This window comes from Mobula hypostoma, chromosome 4 (assembly GCF_963921235.1).
Source record: "Mobula hypostoma chromosome 4, sMobHyp1.1, whole genome shotgun sequence".
Taxonomy (NCBI): Eukaryota; Metazoa; Chordata; class Chondrichthyes; order Myliobatiformes; family Myliobatidae; genus Mobula; species Mobula hypostoma.
In genome coordinates, this window is record NC_086100.1 from 39453829 (window position 1) to 39471331 (window position 17503).

Below are 17503 nucleotides of genomic sequence, written 5' to 3' on the forward strand. Positions count from 1 at the left end.
TACTTTATATTTAAAAGAAAATACAGTCTTTCCTCTTTTTGATTTGGACGTGGGTAGGAAGGAAGAAGTTGAAGTGCCAGGAAAGAAATATATTTTAAATTAAACTCAAATTCTGCAGATGCTGGAAATCCAAAGCAATACACACAAAATCCTGGAGAAGCTCATCAGATCAAGCAGTGTCTATGGAAATGAATAAATAGTTAACATTTCAGGTGGAAACCCTTCTGCAGGACTGGAAAGGAAGGGGGAAGACATCCAGATACAGAAGTTGGGGAAGGGAAAGAAGGACTAGCTAGAAGGTGATAGTTGAAGCCAGATGGGTGGGAACCTGGCTTCACCTAACACCTAGCTAGTCCTCCTTCCTCTCCCCCACCTTTTTGTTCTGGTGTTTTCCCTCTTCCTTTCCAGTCTTGAAGAAGGATCTTGGCCAGAAACCAAGATCTTGATTGTTCATTTCCATAGATGATGACTGCTATGACTTAAGTTGGCTCAATTTATCCTATTTAAAGACATAGGTGATGTTTTTAAAATTTGCTGTATAATTAACAAATTAATTGTATATAATTTGACTATAGAATTTCGTCTTGAATGATTGTGTGTAGCTTTTCAATTCTGCTTTCCATTATATCACAATTTTCACTTATTTATAAATCCACAATATTTTTCATATTTTTCCTGATATTAGGCCTTCCAGCCTATTAAATCTATGCCAGTTTTCAGAGCAATTCCATCATCCCCATTTGCCAAACATTTTCAGTAACCTGTTTTTTTTTCTCTCATCAGCCCCTGATTATTCTGGTATACAATCACTCTTGGATGTAATTTACAGTGCCCAGTTAACATTCTATCCAATACAGGTTTCCCCCGCCATCCGAAGGGAGAGCGTTCCTATGAAACGGTTCGTAAGCTGGAATGTGGTAAAGCAAAGAAGCAATTATCATTTATTTATGTGGGAAGAATTTGTGAGCGTTGGCAGACCCAAAAAATAACCTACCAAATCATGCCAAATAACACATAAAACCTAAAATAACAGTAACATATAGTAAAAGCAGGAATAATATGATAAATACACAGAAAAGTAGAAATACTTTTCTACAATCATTGCTGCACTCTTCTCCATAGCGAAAATCTCATGTAAGCGCTCTCGGCAGAAACACGGCGCGAGGGCTGTCGGCAAAAACACTCTCCAGTAAACTTTAAGCTATGAAGCTGCCAAATCATACCAAATAATGCATAAAAATACACAGCCTATATAAAGTAGAAATAATGTATGTACAGTGTAGTATCGCTTACCGGAATTGGGAAGACAGCGCCAAGCACACTGATGATGGTGTGTTAGGCTGAGTTGTCGGAGGTTGGGGTGGTGCAGTGGCCCCCACCCTCCAGGCTGCTGACCAATACCGATCTGCGAAGCATGTAGTGGTGTAGCGGTGGCCGGGACGCACCCAGCACATCTTTAAGAAAAAGCCAAAATAAACAAGCTAATTAATTAGGTGCCGCCCAGCACGTAAATATCGGCCCAGATCAGCACAACAATCAGCAATCGCCTCTGATATGGGCTGACACTTAGGTGCCGGGCAGCACCTAATTAATTAGCTTGTTTATTTCGGCTTTTTTCCTAAAGATGTGCTGGGTGCATGCCAGCTACTGCTGCATTCTCCACGGCAATGTATCAGTCCGCGGCCTGGGAGTTGGAGTGGTGGGACACTGGGGTGTGATCTCATCGTTGTCTGTTTCCATCAGGGCAGGGAGCTCATCTTCTCCTATCTCTGCCTGCCTCGATCTCGAATGTCGCGGTTCATCGTCTGCTGTGGCTGATATTGGAAGGCTTGAGAAATGACAGTATGCTTGACTGCTTAGCCTCACGCATTTTTCTATCATATAGTTCTTTCTAAGCACACAAATATGCCCTAAACTGATGTACCCTTTCAAAATTAAAGTAATACTTTTCTGCAATCATTGAAGCGAAAATCTCACGTAGTTGCTTCACGTTCAGTTCCTGGACGACTTCACTTTTGGTCCATTTGCTACTGCATTCGGTTTCGATTGTTATCCTTTCCTCTTCCAATTGCATCAGCTCTTCACCTATCAGTTCTTGTTCATGGGATGCCAAAACCTCTTCAACGTCATCTTCGTCAACTTCCACAAACCAAGCTCACTTTGTCCCTACTTCGTTCACCACGATTGAAACGCTTAATTATGTCTAGTTTTACGCTAAGTGTAACACCCTTACGAGCTCTTTTAGGCTTTTCTGATACCTTAGAACTCATCTTGCTAACCGCCGCTCACAGGCACGTGTTTAGGCAATGCTGGCTAGAATGCAGTTCCAGGGGAGGAGCTTGGCTGCTCGGGGCACGCACTGCCTTTTTTCGCGCGCTGCTTTTTCCGTGCGCTGCCTTTTTTCGTAACAGTGAAAACACCTTCTATTAGCAAAAACAGGTAACTAATGTAGGTCTTTCGTAACAGCGAGGTTTCGTAAAGCGAATGTTCAAAAAGCGTGGGACACCTGTATATGGGAAGAAACGGCATTTAGTGGTGGGGGGTGTGGGAGCAGACCCGATGCATTCACAAGGAGTGCATGTGAGCTCCTCTTGATGCCATCCAGATACTATTAATCACTTAGATCAAGCTTGCACGATGGTTTGGTATAAGGTCAGCAACAGTCTTGTCCCTCAGCAAATGCTGCATTTTCATTGTGCAGATCTATTCTGGTTGAATCTAATCCTTATAGCTTTGTAAACTTTCAGTATCAATTTTAGTGGTAAGCTATACGGTTCCTGCTTCTCCTTTTATCCACCTCCAGCACTCACGCCCTAACTTACTGTCTTTACATTCCAAAATTGTTGCATGAAGCATTGCCTATGCAATCGTCAATTTTCCTGATTCTAAAGGTCCTGCTTTTCCCCCCTCTGTAACTGAATTCAGTTTTCAAATGTTACTTGTTCCTGTGCTGTCAATTTTTCTCAAGACTTCCAAAGATATCAAGGTCAACTTCTTCAATTCCATTTGAAATTGTGAAGTGAGCAGTATCACAAAGTCAAACAGAAACTGGGAAAATTAACTGTTGGCTTCAGAAAAGTTTGCTTTAAGTTGTCAGCTGACAACTTGAGAAGTTGTATATCTCAAAAGAAAATGGACTTAACTCTGAACTCCAAGGCTATTAACCTCTGAACCTTGAGCCTCTCTTTAATGCTACCATCAAAGAGGAAGTACAGGAGCCTGAAGACACATACTCAATGTTTTAGGAACAACTCTTCCCCACCGCCACCAGATTTCTGAATGGACAATGAACCCATGTACATTATCTCACTCTTTTCTGTTTGACTTCTTTCATTTTCATTCATAAATCTGGTGGCGGAGGTGAAGAAGCTGTTCCTAAAACGCACTACTTAATTTTACGTGACTTATTTAATTTAATTTATATTATTTTTTATATATGTATATGTGTGTGTGTGTATGTATATATATAATAATATATATATATATAATATTAATATGTGTGTGTGTGTATAGGGAAGATGAAAACAATCTCCCAGATATAATAGTGGCCAAAGGACCTAGGGTAATGGATGAACGGAAGGAAATTTATATTAGGCAGGAAATGGTGTTGGATAGACTGTTGAGTCTGAAGACTGATAAGTCCCAGGACCTGATGGTCTGCATCCCAGGGTACTTAAGGGGGTGGCTTTAGAAATCGTGGATGCATTGGTAATCATTTTCCAATGTTCTATAGATTCAGGATCAGATCCTGTGGATTGAGGGTGGCTAATGTTGTCCCTCTCTTCAAGAAAGGAGGGAGAGAGAAAACAGGAAATTATAGACCGGTTAGCCTGACGTCAGTGGTGGGAAAGATGCTGGAGTCAATTATAAAAGATGAAATTACGACACATTTGGATAGCAATAACAGGATAGGTCCGAGTCAGCATGGATTTACGAAGGGGAGATCGTGCTTGACTAATCTTCTGGAATTTTTTGAGGATGTAACTGTGAAAATGGACAAGGGAGAGCTAGTGGATGTAGTGTACCTGGACTTTCAGAAAGCCTTTGATAAAGGCCCACATAGGAGATTAGTGGGCAAATCTAGCAACATCTATTCCAGAAACTAAATACTGTAGATGCTGGAAATCTGAAGTAAAACAGAAAATGCTATAAAATGCATGAGTCAGGAATTCTCTGTGGAGAGAGTCAGAGTTAACCTTTCAAAATGCTAATTCTGTTTTTTCATACGTGATTAATGACCTGAACTACAGTGCCTTGGAAAAGTATTCAGCCCACCCAAGTATTTTCACATTTTACTGTCTCATTTTCTAAATTTAAAATATATTGAAGTAGGATTTTAGAGCTAATCTACGAAATATTATGCATCATATCAAATCAAAAGAAAAATTCTAAAACCTGTCAACAATTTACTAAAAGTTAAAATCAAATTGAGGCTGAAAAAGTATTCACCCCTTTTGTAACACTGTACTAACTTTCCTCAGCTACATTATATTATTTCACCAACTTGCCCAATTTGTTGATGCAGAAAGTTGGAGGATCACCTGAATTCATAAGAATAAATACCCCCCTCTCTAAGGTCCGACAGTATGGTAAACTTTCAACAAACCAAACCAAAATGAAGACAAAAGAGCTTGCAAGGCAAGTCATGGAAATGTTAATAGAGAAGCACAAATCTGGGGAAGGGTACAAGACCATCTCAAAGTCCCTTAACATACCTTGGAGCTCAGTGCAATGCATCATGAAAAAAGTGGGAAAAATATGAAACCACAGCCATGCTGCCTAGGTCAGGCCACCCCTCTAAACTTAGTCACAGGAGAAGAATGGCACTTGTAAGAGAGGCTTCTGTGACACCAACAGTCACTCTGATTGAGTTGCAGAAATCGGTGGCTGTGACTGGGGATGAAGTTCATGGCTCCACAATCTCTAAGGTCTTGCACAAAAAGGTTATTTATGGAAGAGTGGTTAAAAAAAAAAGCATACCCTTGCCCGTAAGGTCTTCACAAAGCATCACTTAGAAGATACTATAAAGGTGTGGAATGTCTTGTAGTCAGATGAGACTAAAGTGGAACTTCTTAACTTCAGCACTAAGTAGTATATGTGGCACAAGTCTAATGCTGCACATTAGCCAGGTAACACCATCCCTTCTATAAAGTGTGGTGGAGGTAGCAGCATGCTATATGGATGCTTTTCAGCAGCAGGGACTGGAAATCTGGTGTGGATTGATAGAAAGATGCTGCTTAAATACAAAGAGATCGGAGATAAAAAAAATCAGCCAGAAAGCTTAAACTGGGGAGGAAGTTGATCTTTCAGTAGGACAATGACCCAAAGCACACTGCTAGAGCAGCCATGGAGCAGCTTCAAATGAAGAAAATTGACGTCCTTGAGTGGCTCAGGGTCCTGACCTTAACCTAATCAAACATTTCTGGCAAGACCTCTAGATTTCTGTCATCCACCTCTCCCCAACTACAGCTTGAGGAATTTTGAAAAGTACATTTAATATCAGAGAAATGTATACAATATACATCCTGAAATGCATTTTTTCTTTGCAACCATCCACGAAAACAGAGGAGTTTCCCAAAGAATGAATGTCAGTTAAACGTTAGAACCCCAAAGTCCCCACCACAGCTCCCCTCCCTCCAGCATGTAAGCGGCAGCAAGCAACAATCCCCCTCCTCCCACCAGCCAAAAAAAAGCATCGGTACCCAAAGACTATGCGTTCACACAGTATTCGACATACCACAGGCTCTCTCTCTCTGTCTCTCCCCCAATGAGGGAGAAAGAGATGTCTCCGTTTCACAGCGAGAGGAGAGAGCGATCAAACAACTCGCTGGTTTACGTCGTTAAAAGTCCATTGCATCACATTTTCCCAGTTCTGTGCCCAAAGTTCTCAGTCTCAGGGCACATAGGCAAAGATATTTCAGCTCCCATGACACAGTGGTCTGGGACACCAACCTTCAATCTGCCCGTCTGCAGAGCCCCGAGATCCTAGGCCTCCAAAGGCAAGCAAAACTCTTAGGCCGCTCCCTTGGCATGTTGGATAGCGCCCAGTCATGACACCCTGAGAGCAGGTCCCATTCCTGCAAAGAACCAAAGTCAGCATGTAACTCCAGGTCAGGGTCTTCAAAAGAACCCTGAAAGGGAAAAATGTAGATATTAAAGATGGAAGTAGAGCTGTTTCCAAAGATGCAACCAAAGGAGTCGCCATTTAGTGCCATCTTGACTAAGATATATTTGTAAGGAAAATAGGCAAATCTTGCTTCATTATGTTCTGCAAAGCTAATGGAGACTTATCCAAAAAGACTACTGGCTGTAATATGCAGCTGAGAGAGGTGATTCAGTAAGTACTGAGCTACAGGGGATGAATACTTCTGAAATGCTAACATTTAAGAATTTGAGCAACACACATAAAAGTTGCTGGTGAACGCAGCAGGCCAGGCAGCATCTCCAGGAAGAGGTGCAGTCGACGTTTCGGGCCGAGACCCTTCGTCAGGACAATTTTCCCTGTATTTTTGGGCTCCACTGAAAAAGGGAGCATGTGATTCACAAATAAAAGTTCTCAGGTAAATCGATCAAAAGCCCCTGATTGTAATACCCATTTATGTGAACAAAGGGTTAGAGGCTGAATACATTTACAAAGCACTGTATTTTTAACATTTTGTGCAATTTCAGTTAACATTTTGGGTTAATGATTAGTTGACCATATTTCAGAAGTTTGCATAGATCACTAACCTAAAGCATTGTGTTTTTCTTACTAGCTTGAGCATTCCATCTAGTCACATTCATGTCTAGGGTTTTAAGCGAATCTCCTAAATTCTAAGGAGAGAGTGAGTTACATATATTTTTGCATTCTAAGGTTTGTCATAACCATGAAGATGTAGAACTTTAGTTGCTGTTCACCTGAAGCTTCCTGAGGAATGGCCAGTTTATTACTTGCAATTTCTGTACTATAGCTGCACTAACCGTTTCATCATTGTCTCTCTCCAGCTCTAGCAAACTAGGTTTCAGTGCTTTCTGTGTGGTTTTGCACACTCCTGCTAGGATCACAAGGGTTTCACCCAGGTGATCCAGTTTCCCCTAACGTTCCAAAGCTGTGTTGGTCTAGGTTAATTGGTACATTACCCTCTATTGTGGTGGGTGGTAGAAGAATGAGGGGGCATGTCTGAGATAATGAATTGCAAGGAAATTAGATGTCTGTTTTTAATTTATCCTAAATAGAGGAATGGAATCGATGGAATTGCTCTGAGAACTGGCATAGACCCAGTGGGTCAAATTGTTGCTTTCTCCGTCAAGGAAAAATGTTGGTAAAATTAAATATGAAAATAACTAAATGGTACTCAAGTCAATACAGCTACATAATGGTGAAAAGGGCAGATATTAAATTGCCTTTTTCAATATTTGATTAGTGAATATTTACAATTCCTGGGTTGTTCAAATATGCAAAGCTGTCATTATGTTAATTACTAGATCAGTGGTTATCTTTGTGGTTCCCAAGGCAACTAAGCCTGCAGTGTCACATAGACTCATAGAATAAGGGAAGTCAGAAGATTGCTAGTGCTCAAAGTAGAGCAATTCCCTACTCTGCATGTGACACATCCTAGATCATCAATGAAGAAAAAGCTGAAGTTGGGAATGCTCTGCAACAATCCCAGAGGACATGGAGATAATGCCTGATGACTGGGAATATTGCTTCCTGCATGAAAATGAAGGGGGATCAACCTCACTTGGCTTTGTGGTAGGTAATCTTTGATACAATCAGGGCAAATTCGGAAAGTCTGGACTAACAAAAGAAAATCAGCATGGATTTGCTGAAGACAAATCATGTTTAAGTTAATTGAGTTATAGAGGGTTGCGCAGATAATGTTCTGCATTAATGTTTTGCTTTCGCAGACATTTGCTAACAAACTTCACAATAGATTTAGCAAAGTTAAAATGTATGGGATTACAGAGGTAAAAGCACTGTGGATATGGAATTCATGAAGGAGCAGGTGCCAGCCCACTGGGTTGATTTGTTTTATTTAGAATAGGTGAGGAACTTGCTGGGTGATGTCAATAGTTCAAACTAAATTGCTGATATATAGCTGCCATCAGATTTGGAATTCTCATATGAACACTAAAATGTGGAACTTGAAATCTCAGCTGAGGTTTTCCCACCTCTTCCTTGTACTGTAGAGTCGAACAGCATTTGCTGCAATTTCCTAGCATTTAGCCTGGGGAATCTGTCTGCTGAACTTGCGCCAGTTTAGACCTAGAGCTAAGACAGTGAGCACATCCCTTCCAATGAAGGGGAACAGCTGTGAGTATGTAGATTAAGAATTAATTTACAGTGTTTTAGAATTCACTTAAATGTGATAATTATTTTTATTGTTTGTAAATGATTAAGACATGTTAGTATAGTTTTAAAAAGCTTTGAATATTTCCAGATGTTAAGGAACAATCAGAAACAGTCAGTCATTAGGCCTGACAGCTGGGAGTGCCTGTGGCTTGGGGAGAAAGTCAGATTTGCTTTAGTTATTTTGAGGGTGGGGCCCTGCCTTGAGACAATGTTGAACAAGGCCCTGGTGCTGTCCATTTATGACTCTGGCCAGAACTTGATTCTGGCAGAGAGTAAAATTTTGAATTCATACCAGATCCAGTAACTTATTGAGTAATTGCAGCTTATTGCTGGCATCAAATTCTGGCCCCATCTCCTGGAAGCAATACCAGAGCCATTGATTTGAATGTATGTGAATGCCCAAGAATGCCCATAATTTCAGCGTTAACAGAAAGGGCAACACAAACACGGCAGCTAGTGACAGAAGTGAAAGGCCTTGAGACAATGTAGACTGGTAAAATTTAGAGATATGCAAAGTGATGCATTTTGTTTTGAAGAATTGCATGTGAATCACATGGGTACAATTTTTAAAAACGCCTGGGACTGTATTGACCTCAGCTTGGCTAATGAAATTCGGCTGGATAAGGTCCCCAACCTGCCTATATTTACCCAGGCCATTATAACAAACCAGGTTGTTGAACTGGCACATCTGGGAAGTGCACAGAGAGCTGCTGCATGGCCTTGGGTGTTTACTGCTGAAGTCCCTCCCTCGAATTCCCTGGCAGAATTTAACACAAATCAAAGTTGAGGGTCAAGCTTTTGCTTTCTGCAGAACTGCCAAAATTTTGACTCGATGAGTAAATGTCTTTGAGGTTCAGCACACTTAATATAATTCTAATAATATCTACAAGTCAACAGTAAACCAGTAATAAGCAAAATAAATGCCTTCTTTTTGCTCTCGTACTGGGAGGACTCCAGAAATAAATGAGGGCCTCAATATTGTACTAAGACTGCATGATATTGAGGAATCCCAGCATGATTGGACTCCACATGGTGACATGCACTCTGTACCTGTAACTCAACCCATCTCATACCTCTGCATATATTTGATCCTCAAGTCCTTTTGATCCTTCTTGAGCCTTGAACTACAATTCTTTCCCAATGTTTAATACTAAATGTACGTTTGGAAGGATGTTGGTTCAAGGATTGTTTAGAAGAAATTTATTAGAATGGTACAAGAAATTATTGGTTATGCTTATGAAATTCCGTTGTTCTCATTCAGACACAGGAGGTTTATCGGAGATTTGAGGAAAGGGGCTCAACTTGTGAAGAGTTTTGATTAACTAGAGTAAAACTGTTTCCTGTAGCAAAAGATTGCTAACTAGAAGACATAGATTTTAGGTCATTTGTCATAAGTAACATTAATGTGGAACTGCTTAGTCATCTAGAAACGGTGGTGGATGTAGATTCCATAATAAAGAACTGCATGAACTTGCAACAATAGAAAAGTTTCAGATCTGTTCAGAGAATTAATGGAGCTAGATAAATAGCCTTTCTAAAGAATTGAAATGTATAGTGGGCACATAAACAATGAGTTGTGAATAATTGCTAATAAATGGCTCAAACAATGTCAAGGGAATTATTAGTTTATCTATTCTTCAATGTTATGATTGTGTAAGCAATGCCAATGAAAGTGCTAACTACATAGAATAAAGATGATTTAATCAAGTGATATCTTCACTGAATTTATGCAGCTGATTGGGAGATGAATTTTAACAATAATCTGTTTTTCTTCACAAGGTCTTTGTTTTATTGTGGCCAGCTTAATTTTGTCTCATTTCAAAAAGTAAATTGAGTTTGTTACCTATTCAATTACATATGACTTAACTACATATGTAGAAGAATTATTAGATGGCCAAGTTAAAGACCATTGACCAAGACTGGAAATGGTTAGAGTACTCTTTCTTTCACGGTCATTTAAGTGGATGAACAACTCTCAATTTGTAGAATTGCTAAGACTGTACCACCACCAGCGGTCATCTAAGAGGTATATGTTCAATTTAATAGTTTGCATTATTAAGTGACTACAACTAGGTCATGGAGGTCATCTCTAACTGGAAAAAAAATTACAGATGCTGGAAATCTGAAATAAAAACAGAAAATGCTGGAAACACTCAATAGTTCAGGTAGCATCAGTGGAAAGAGAAACAGTCAATGTTTTTGAGGTCAGGCTTTGAACCTGAAATGGTAACTTTCTCATTCCACAGATGCTGCCCGGCCTACTGGCCTGGAAACTGGCAGCATCCATCATTAAGGATCCCCATCACCCAGAACATGCCTTCTCATTGCTACCATCAAGGAGGAGATACAGGAGCCTGAACACACAGCCTCCACCATCAGATTTCTGCCTCAGTACTTTTCTTTTTGCACTACTTTTTAAAATATAATCTTATTGTAGATAAATATATTATGGGAAATTTATCATTATTATTATGTATTACAATGTGATGCTGCCACAAAACAACAAATTTCATGACATATGCCAGTGATACTACATTTAATTCTGAGTGTTGTCGGCATTTTCTGTTTTTCTTTTGTCTCTGATTTGGTTTAACACAAAGTGGTAAATCAGAGAACTTAACTCTTCATTTTCATCTGACCAAAGCTGAAGAAAGTATTCAGACAGCTAAGTTAACTGAAGCTGTTTTTTATATATATATATATATTATTTTTTAACAATTGTGTGAAATCTGACCTGAATCCTTTAATTGGCTATATTGAGTAACAAAATACTACTCTCATCAATTTATGAGGATGTTGAAAACTTGTTCTCAAAGTTTGTCCTGGAATTCTGTTTTGCAAAATTAATGCCAATGATATGTTTAAAATGCAGAGAGATATTCTTGAAAGCTAGGAAAACAATCATTATTGCAGCATTGTTGAGGTAGCAGATAACAGCCATCCCAGATCACAATATATATTTAGCATGGACCATATCATGAACCAGAGTGATACTCTAAAGTGAAGCAATTCTTCAGCTTGTTCTCTTGTTCCAAGAAAGATTCATTATAGTTTTTAATGTGTGGAAGTAATTAACCTCTGTTACATTCAGCTCTGCATCCAGCCAGTGACATGACAAAAAATACAAGTCAACATTAAAATGCTGTATGTACTGCAATGACCAGCTAAGAATAGCTTAGTATAGTTTAGTAATGTAGTCTAGACATGTTTGGGGCAGCTTGAATCTTGTCTATCGTCACATTGTAAACAGCCAAGATGTCAATATTGGAAGATAATTTAATGAGAAGTCAGCATTACAAAGACATGTTTTTTCTGAGATTTTTTGTGGTCTTGGCAAAATGTACTAAAAATATACTTATGTATTGTGTGTTCCATCCCTTTTCTGTTCCTTTGTAGATGTACAACAACAAAATTGCTTTAGGGGATGACAGAATCGCTCTACAGCCATTGGCAAGGGCCAGGAATCAACTGAGCAAGATTAGGTAGAGTAGAAGTGACAGCTGCTCAGTAATGTGCATGGCAAATGTGATTGGACTAACCAGTGCTTAGGCAAAGAAGAGAGCTCATTAACATTGTGGGGTAGAGTGGAGGAGCAGACTTTGTTACGTGCATGCAGGAAAATGGCCTAACATGCTCGAGGAACTTCCTGCCACCCTGTTAAGAGAAAGCAAAGTGAAGTAGAAAGCTTGCATGGATTGGTACATTTTAAGAATTTAACTGGTTTGAAAAGTTCAAGTTAATTTTTAAATAAAACATATCATTGTTTCATTTTATATCTATTAAAATACCTCATTTGAATTAAAAATTTCCAATATTTTACACGTATTTAGTTGTGTACAATACATTGTGATTGATAGGTTATGGACATGCGTAGTGGTTTTACTCTTTTCTCAAAAATATGGAATTTTTAGATATTGAATTTTTGTGAAATTCCTAAATAGAATTCTATATTTACAGAGATTAGCATTCAGATTTGTAAATTATTATTTGACCATGCTTTGTATTTTAACTGAAAAGGGTGCTTCTCTTTTTTCACTTCCCCTTTTCCACTTCCACGTTTTTCTACTTTGAGTTCCACGCCCTCAATTGCTTATTCGAACAATCTTGTAGGGCAAAGATGCAATAATTATATAGTGCCATAGCAATTGTTTCCTGTGTCTTAACAAAAAAAGCCTTGAACTGTATCAATTGCCCTCTGAACAACTGGCTGTACTTTGAAATAGTTCCCACACATTGCTGCTAGATATTATAACTATTATCCTAGGTCCAGAGCAGAGTACATATTTTTCTGCAACTTGAAAGCTTTTCAAATTTGCCTTCAATTTGTTTGGCTGCTGAAGAAAAATCCTGGTTCCTCTGATCTCTCTACAGAACTTTCATCTTTTACACTGAGACTTGTTTACTAGTCCAGTAGATGTCCTTTATATTCTCTCCCATTGGTTTCACATACAATGTCATTTAAAAAATCATACATCGGAGAAAACAATCCAAATCATAAATGCTCTATTTTAAATACTGGAGTGTACTGGGTATTTCTAAGGATTTGCCACCTCTCCCAGCAATATAAAAAATCCCTTTCTAGTCCGCCATTCCTTTTTAAATTGCATGATTTAGTTTATAGTCTTAAAAATGAGCCTTTTCACACCTGAATTAAATGTTATCTGTCCATTGTGTTTCTCAGTCTGTTCCCGTAAAGTTTTTCCATTCCATCTTTTTGATAAATTTTCAAGTTCCATTTTACCTGCAAACTCTGAACTTGTATTCTGTACACCCAATTTCAGATCATTAACATAAATGTAAAAGAGCAGTAGTCCCAAGCCTAACCACCAGAAATGCTCTTGCATGCAACCTGAGAAGGGAATATTTACCACTTTGCATTCTTTACAAAACAAATCAATTGTATGTAATTTAATAAACATTTGTTGAAATACCAGCCAACATTGTCATCCTTCACCCCGTTACTTTGACAAATTGCTCAAATAAGTCCATTAAACACCATTAGAAATATATGTAAACTTTCATTTAATATTCTTAAATGATTATTTCTTGCATCTGCAGTCGCTCATGTCTCTACTTAAATGACCATTTAGCTTTACATTACTGTATTAGTTTTAAAGTTTCTGCACCATCGCAATTAGCTGTCTGACCCACAGGTTTTCCTTCAACCTGTTCTTTTTTGGACAAACACATAAATGTTTGAAATCCTTTTGATCTCCACTGCCACTTTTTGGAGAATTATAGCCAGAGTTTCTGCAATTCCCATTCTTTGCTCAGTAATCAATGATGTGTCTCACCTTGACAAAGTGCTTTGTAATGTCACCCTATATAAATATTCTTTATAACCTAAACAATTTCGGTCAAAGACTATGAAGACAGGATAATGTGTACAAATTGGTATAAAAGCTGGGAGTTTAGTGTGTCTGGAAGCCGCACTTGAGTCAATAATGAAGTTGTAACTGGCAGACAAATGACTAGGTAATGATTTTTGCGTGAATTTGAAGACTTCAAAATAACAATAACATAATTTTAATTGCATCTAATTGGTTCTAATCTGTTGTGTTTTAATAATTTCCATCACCACATGATCCAGTTTTTAAAGTGTGCCATTTTCAAGAGGTTTGGTTACATATTTAATGGAAGTGACTGTTTGCAGTTATAAAGTTTAGATTTGGGTGAACTATACAGATGGTAGCCTTTTGTTATAAAACTAATACTCCTAAAATATCATCAGGCAAGGTTTTAAACTATTTTTTTCCTGCATCAATTTGTAAGTCATAATATTTTCATTCACATTGATATTAATGGAAAATTATTGGAAACCACCTTAACCAAGTCCACCTATGCATGCTTAATATGTCCAGTATTAGCTGTGGTACCTTTTTTTTTGTTACTTTGCATGGACCTATTACATAATTTTGCTCATAGCTGTATGTGGCTACTCTTCATAAAAGCTTGTAGAATGGAATTATTTAATTGCCCATTGCTTCTGCTTGAGCTATTTATGTTGTATCATCAAATACTTTGTCTTTCGGTATTTCTTTAATTAAATGCACTGACATGCATTCCAAAAAGTTTTATTCATGTGGTTAGTGTTATGCTTCATATGGTTTTCAAACTGTATTTGAAGGACTCTGTAAAGACTATTTTAGTCCATTCACCTACTACCAGAGTTAGGTGTGTTCATTTTATTTCAACATGAAGTTTGTTGTTTAAAAAGATGATTAGCGGTTAAATATTTTTATTAAATTCATAAATGAATTAAATTTTCCTTGATGTATCTACTATTTTTTATGAAGTGTTAAGAAAGATATTATCGTGTGTAACATTTTAATCATTGCTCTTGATTCACTTTTGCATAAAGTGTACTCATCATACATCTTACCGTTGTGACTTTCATTTGACGACATCCTTCTAAAAATTTTAATACAATCATTCATACATTTTGGCCCAGATTTTTGTTTGTTTTACGTCAAAGATGATTGTTCTGTTTTCCACTCCATTTTCTCATGGATTTTAGACTTGAAGGTGGGTGTCAAGTTGTGGTCATGTTTATTTTATTCTTCCTGGCAGTGTTTAAATAGATTCTCAATGACAGGTGTATCAGCAAAAACATCCACCATTCTCTCTGTGGCTCTTGTTTGGTTTATAGCTTTTATCATTTGGGCTTCTTCTCATCCTTTCATGTTGTCTTTGAAACTTTTAGTATGAAACATAAATCAAACAATTGTCAAGGTGAGGAAAATCTGCTGAAGTACTAATATGCCCCTAGTACCATTGAAGCACAATTCTCTCCCTGTTTTTGATTACCTTAGCATAAATCAGAATAGGGTCAGATTGTTGTTCAGAAGTAGCTTGAATTTAAACCCTAGACCAAACACTACACGTTTTTACTTCTTGGAACTCAAGGACATCAATTTTGTAGCTTGCATGTTTAACTTTCTCCTTGATCACTCTTTTGTAATTGATATCGCAACATGATTGAATGCAGTCTTGGTGTTTGTTAGGTGCAGAATTTTGATTTGTAATATTTAGCTTTAAGCATACAGCTGGTCAGATGGATCCCAGAGGTTGGGTACTACAATTTGAGAAAAGCTTTATTTTGCAGGTTTGCAGTGTGAAGTAAAAGCATTTTGCCCAATGGAACTGCTCAACTTTTTCAGGCTGTTGGAAAGTTATGTTTTCAGAAGTGTGCTCCCTTGGCCTTGTATGGGTTTCTTGCACCATTTGTGCCCATCTTTGCTAATGTAACTTCAGGGAATTGAAAACAAAAGCATTTGTTTCATATTATTCTTGCATTGCATCTAATTCTAGTTCTGATGAATTCGATGTGACTAAATGAAATCTTGCTGTGAAAGGGGTTAAATGCTGAAGTGGGAAAGTGAGCAGATCATTTGCGCCATAACGGCCCCCCTCCCCTGCACAGTCCAGAGGCATAGCACCATCTGGGATCCTATGCTGTTTTGAAGTATCAGGTCAGTCATATCCATGGGAATCTGCTGTGTGCTCCTGTGTTGAATGCCACTGAGGGTTATAAAGACACAGTGTTATTTAAAAAACAAATTGCACTACATCACAGACAAACTTGACTGAGGTAAAACCTGCCTACCCTGAATCTCGCTGATCCATTTATCATAAATGCACTGGTATAGTTAGAGGAGCTGCTAAATCGATTTGGTGGTGATAGTCCTGTTTTCAATACTCATTAGAATGATAAATAGAGAGAATCAGAGCAAATCCACAGGTCAAAACTATGTATCCTTGAAAATGTCATGACTAGAAAAATTGTTATTCGCCTCAAAATTAAATTTGAAATGGCACATCCTACGGTCCAAGATTTATGAACAAGCAAGTTGACCAATCTTGATTCATTAAAGAACGTAGAAGAGCATACCTGGAGCAGGTGCAGGTGTGCCTAAAGCAAAGATTCTAATCTGATTAAACTGTCATAGGGCTAGAGGCGTGTTCAATGTTAAAAGCATTGTTATAATTATATAATTGTGTAATGGTGTTTAAATAATTCCGAGTCAAGGGGTCATGCTAAAGTTCCACTGTAATTCTCACTTCAGTCAGTCGGTGGTGGATAATTATAGAGGGAAAGGGAAGGTGGAGTACTGCATGTCCAACATACTAGTCTGGTGAATTTTCACTTTTCCTCTGCCTCCATTTCCACTTCAGTGTTCTGCTGAGGTCTCCATTCTCACAGAAACATACCTTGTTAAAATTCTTTACTTAATGTAAGAAGGATACATTGTATAGATTAAAGCCTGGGAGTCATTCAGCCTGCTTGTCACTGAAATTAATTTCACCTCTGGCCATTCTGTTAATCCTAGCAACAGACTCTCTTGAATTTTCAGAAGATCTTTGAAGGTGCTGCACATGAGGCTGCTAAACAAGAGAAGAGAGCACAGTATTACAGGAAAGATAGGTGGATAAAAAATTGGCTGACTGGCAGGAGGCAAAGAACGGGAATAAAAAGGTCTTCTCTGCCGGTGACTAGTCTTGTTCCATGGAAGTCTGTGTTGGAACTGCTTCGCACGTAATATGTCAATGATTGGGATGATGAAATTAATGGCTTAGTGGCCAGGTTTGCAAACAATACAACGATAGGCGGAGGGGCAGGAAGCAATTGAGGAAGTTGAGGAAGCAATTGAATCTTCAGAAGGACTTAGACAAATTAGGAAAATAGACAAAAAAATGTGACAAATAGAATATAGTGCAAGGAAGTGCATGGTCATACACTATGGTTGAAGGAATACAGGTGGAGACTATTTTTCTAAACTAAGAGAAAATTTAGAAATCAGAGGTGCAAAGGAACTTGTCAGTCCGCAGAAGTTAACTTGCCAGTTAAGTCAGTAGTAAGGAAGGCAAATGCAATGTTGGCATTTATTTCAAGAACTGGTTCTTTGAGAATTGGTTCTTTGCACTGAGCAAAGAACAGCAGTTATAACTGCCATTCATCCTTCCATTCCTATTTAAACTTGTTTTATAAGATATAATTTTTCTAATCAATGGTTTTAGTTTTATTGCTTTAGTTGATAATGCCATAATGACATTACTTAATTCTTGGTTTAAGCTACAGCTTTACCTGGCAAAGAACATAGTTAGGACTAAAAATGATCCATTATAGTGCAAAGTGGTCACAGTGTTGCTAAAAACTTCAGCGATCAGATT

At 38.2% G+C, this 17503-nt stretch overlaps 1 protein-coding gene across 2 annotated transcripts in view; it reads left to right on the forward strand.

Annotated features, from left to right (window-relative positions):
• Positions 1-17503, forward strand: part of atp11b (ATPase phospholipid transporting 11B) — a 176081-nt gene that overhangs the window by 136880 nt on the left and 21698 nt on the right. Inside the window, exon 29 of one of the 2 annotated variants that reach the window (XM_063045662.1) lies at positions 11729-11814. The exons of the other annotated variant lie outside the window; for it this stretch is intronic. Coding sequence (XP_062901732.1) covers positions 11729-11814 — 86 coding nt within the window. The remainder of the gene's footprint in view (positions 1-11728; positions 11815-17503) is intronic. 2 annotated transcript variants of the gene reach the window in all.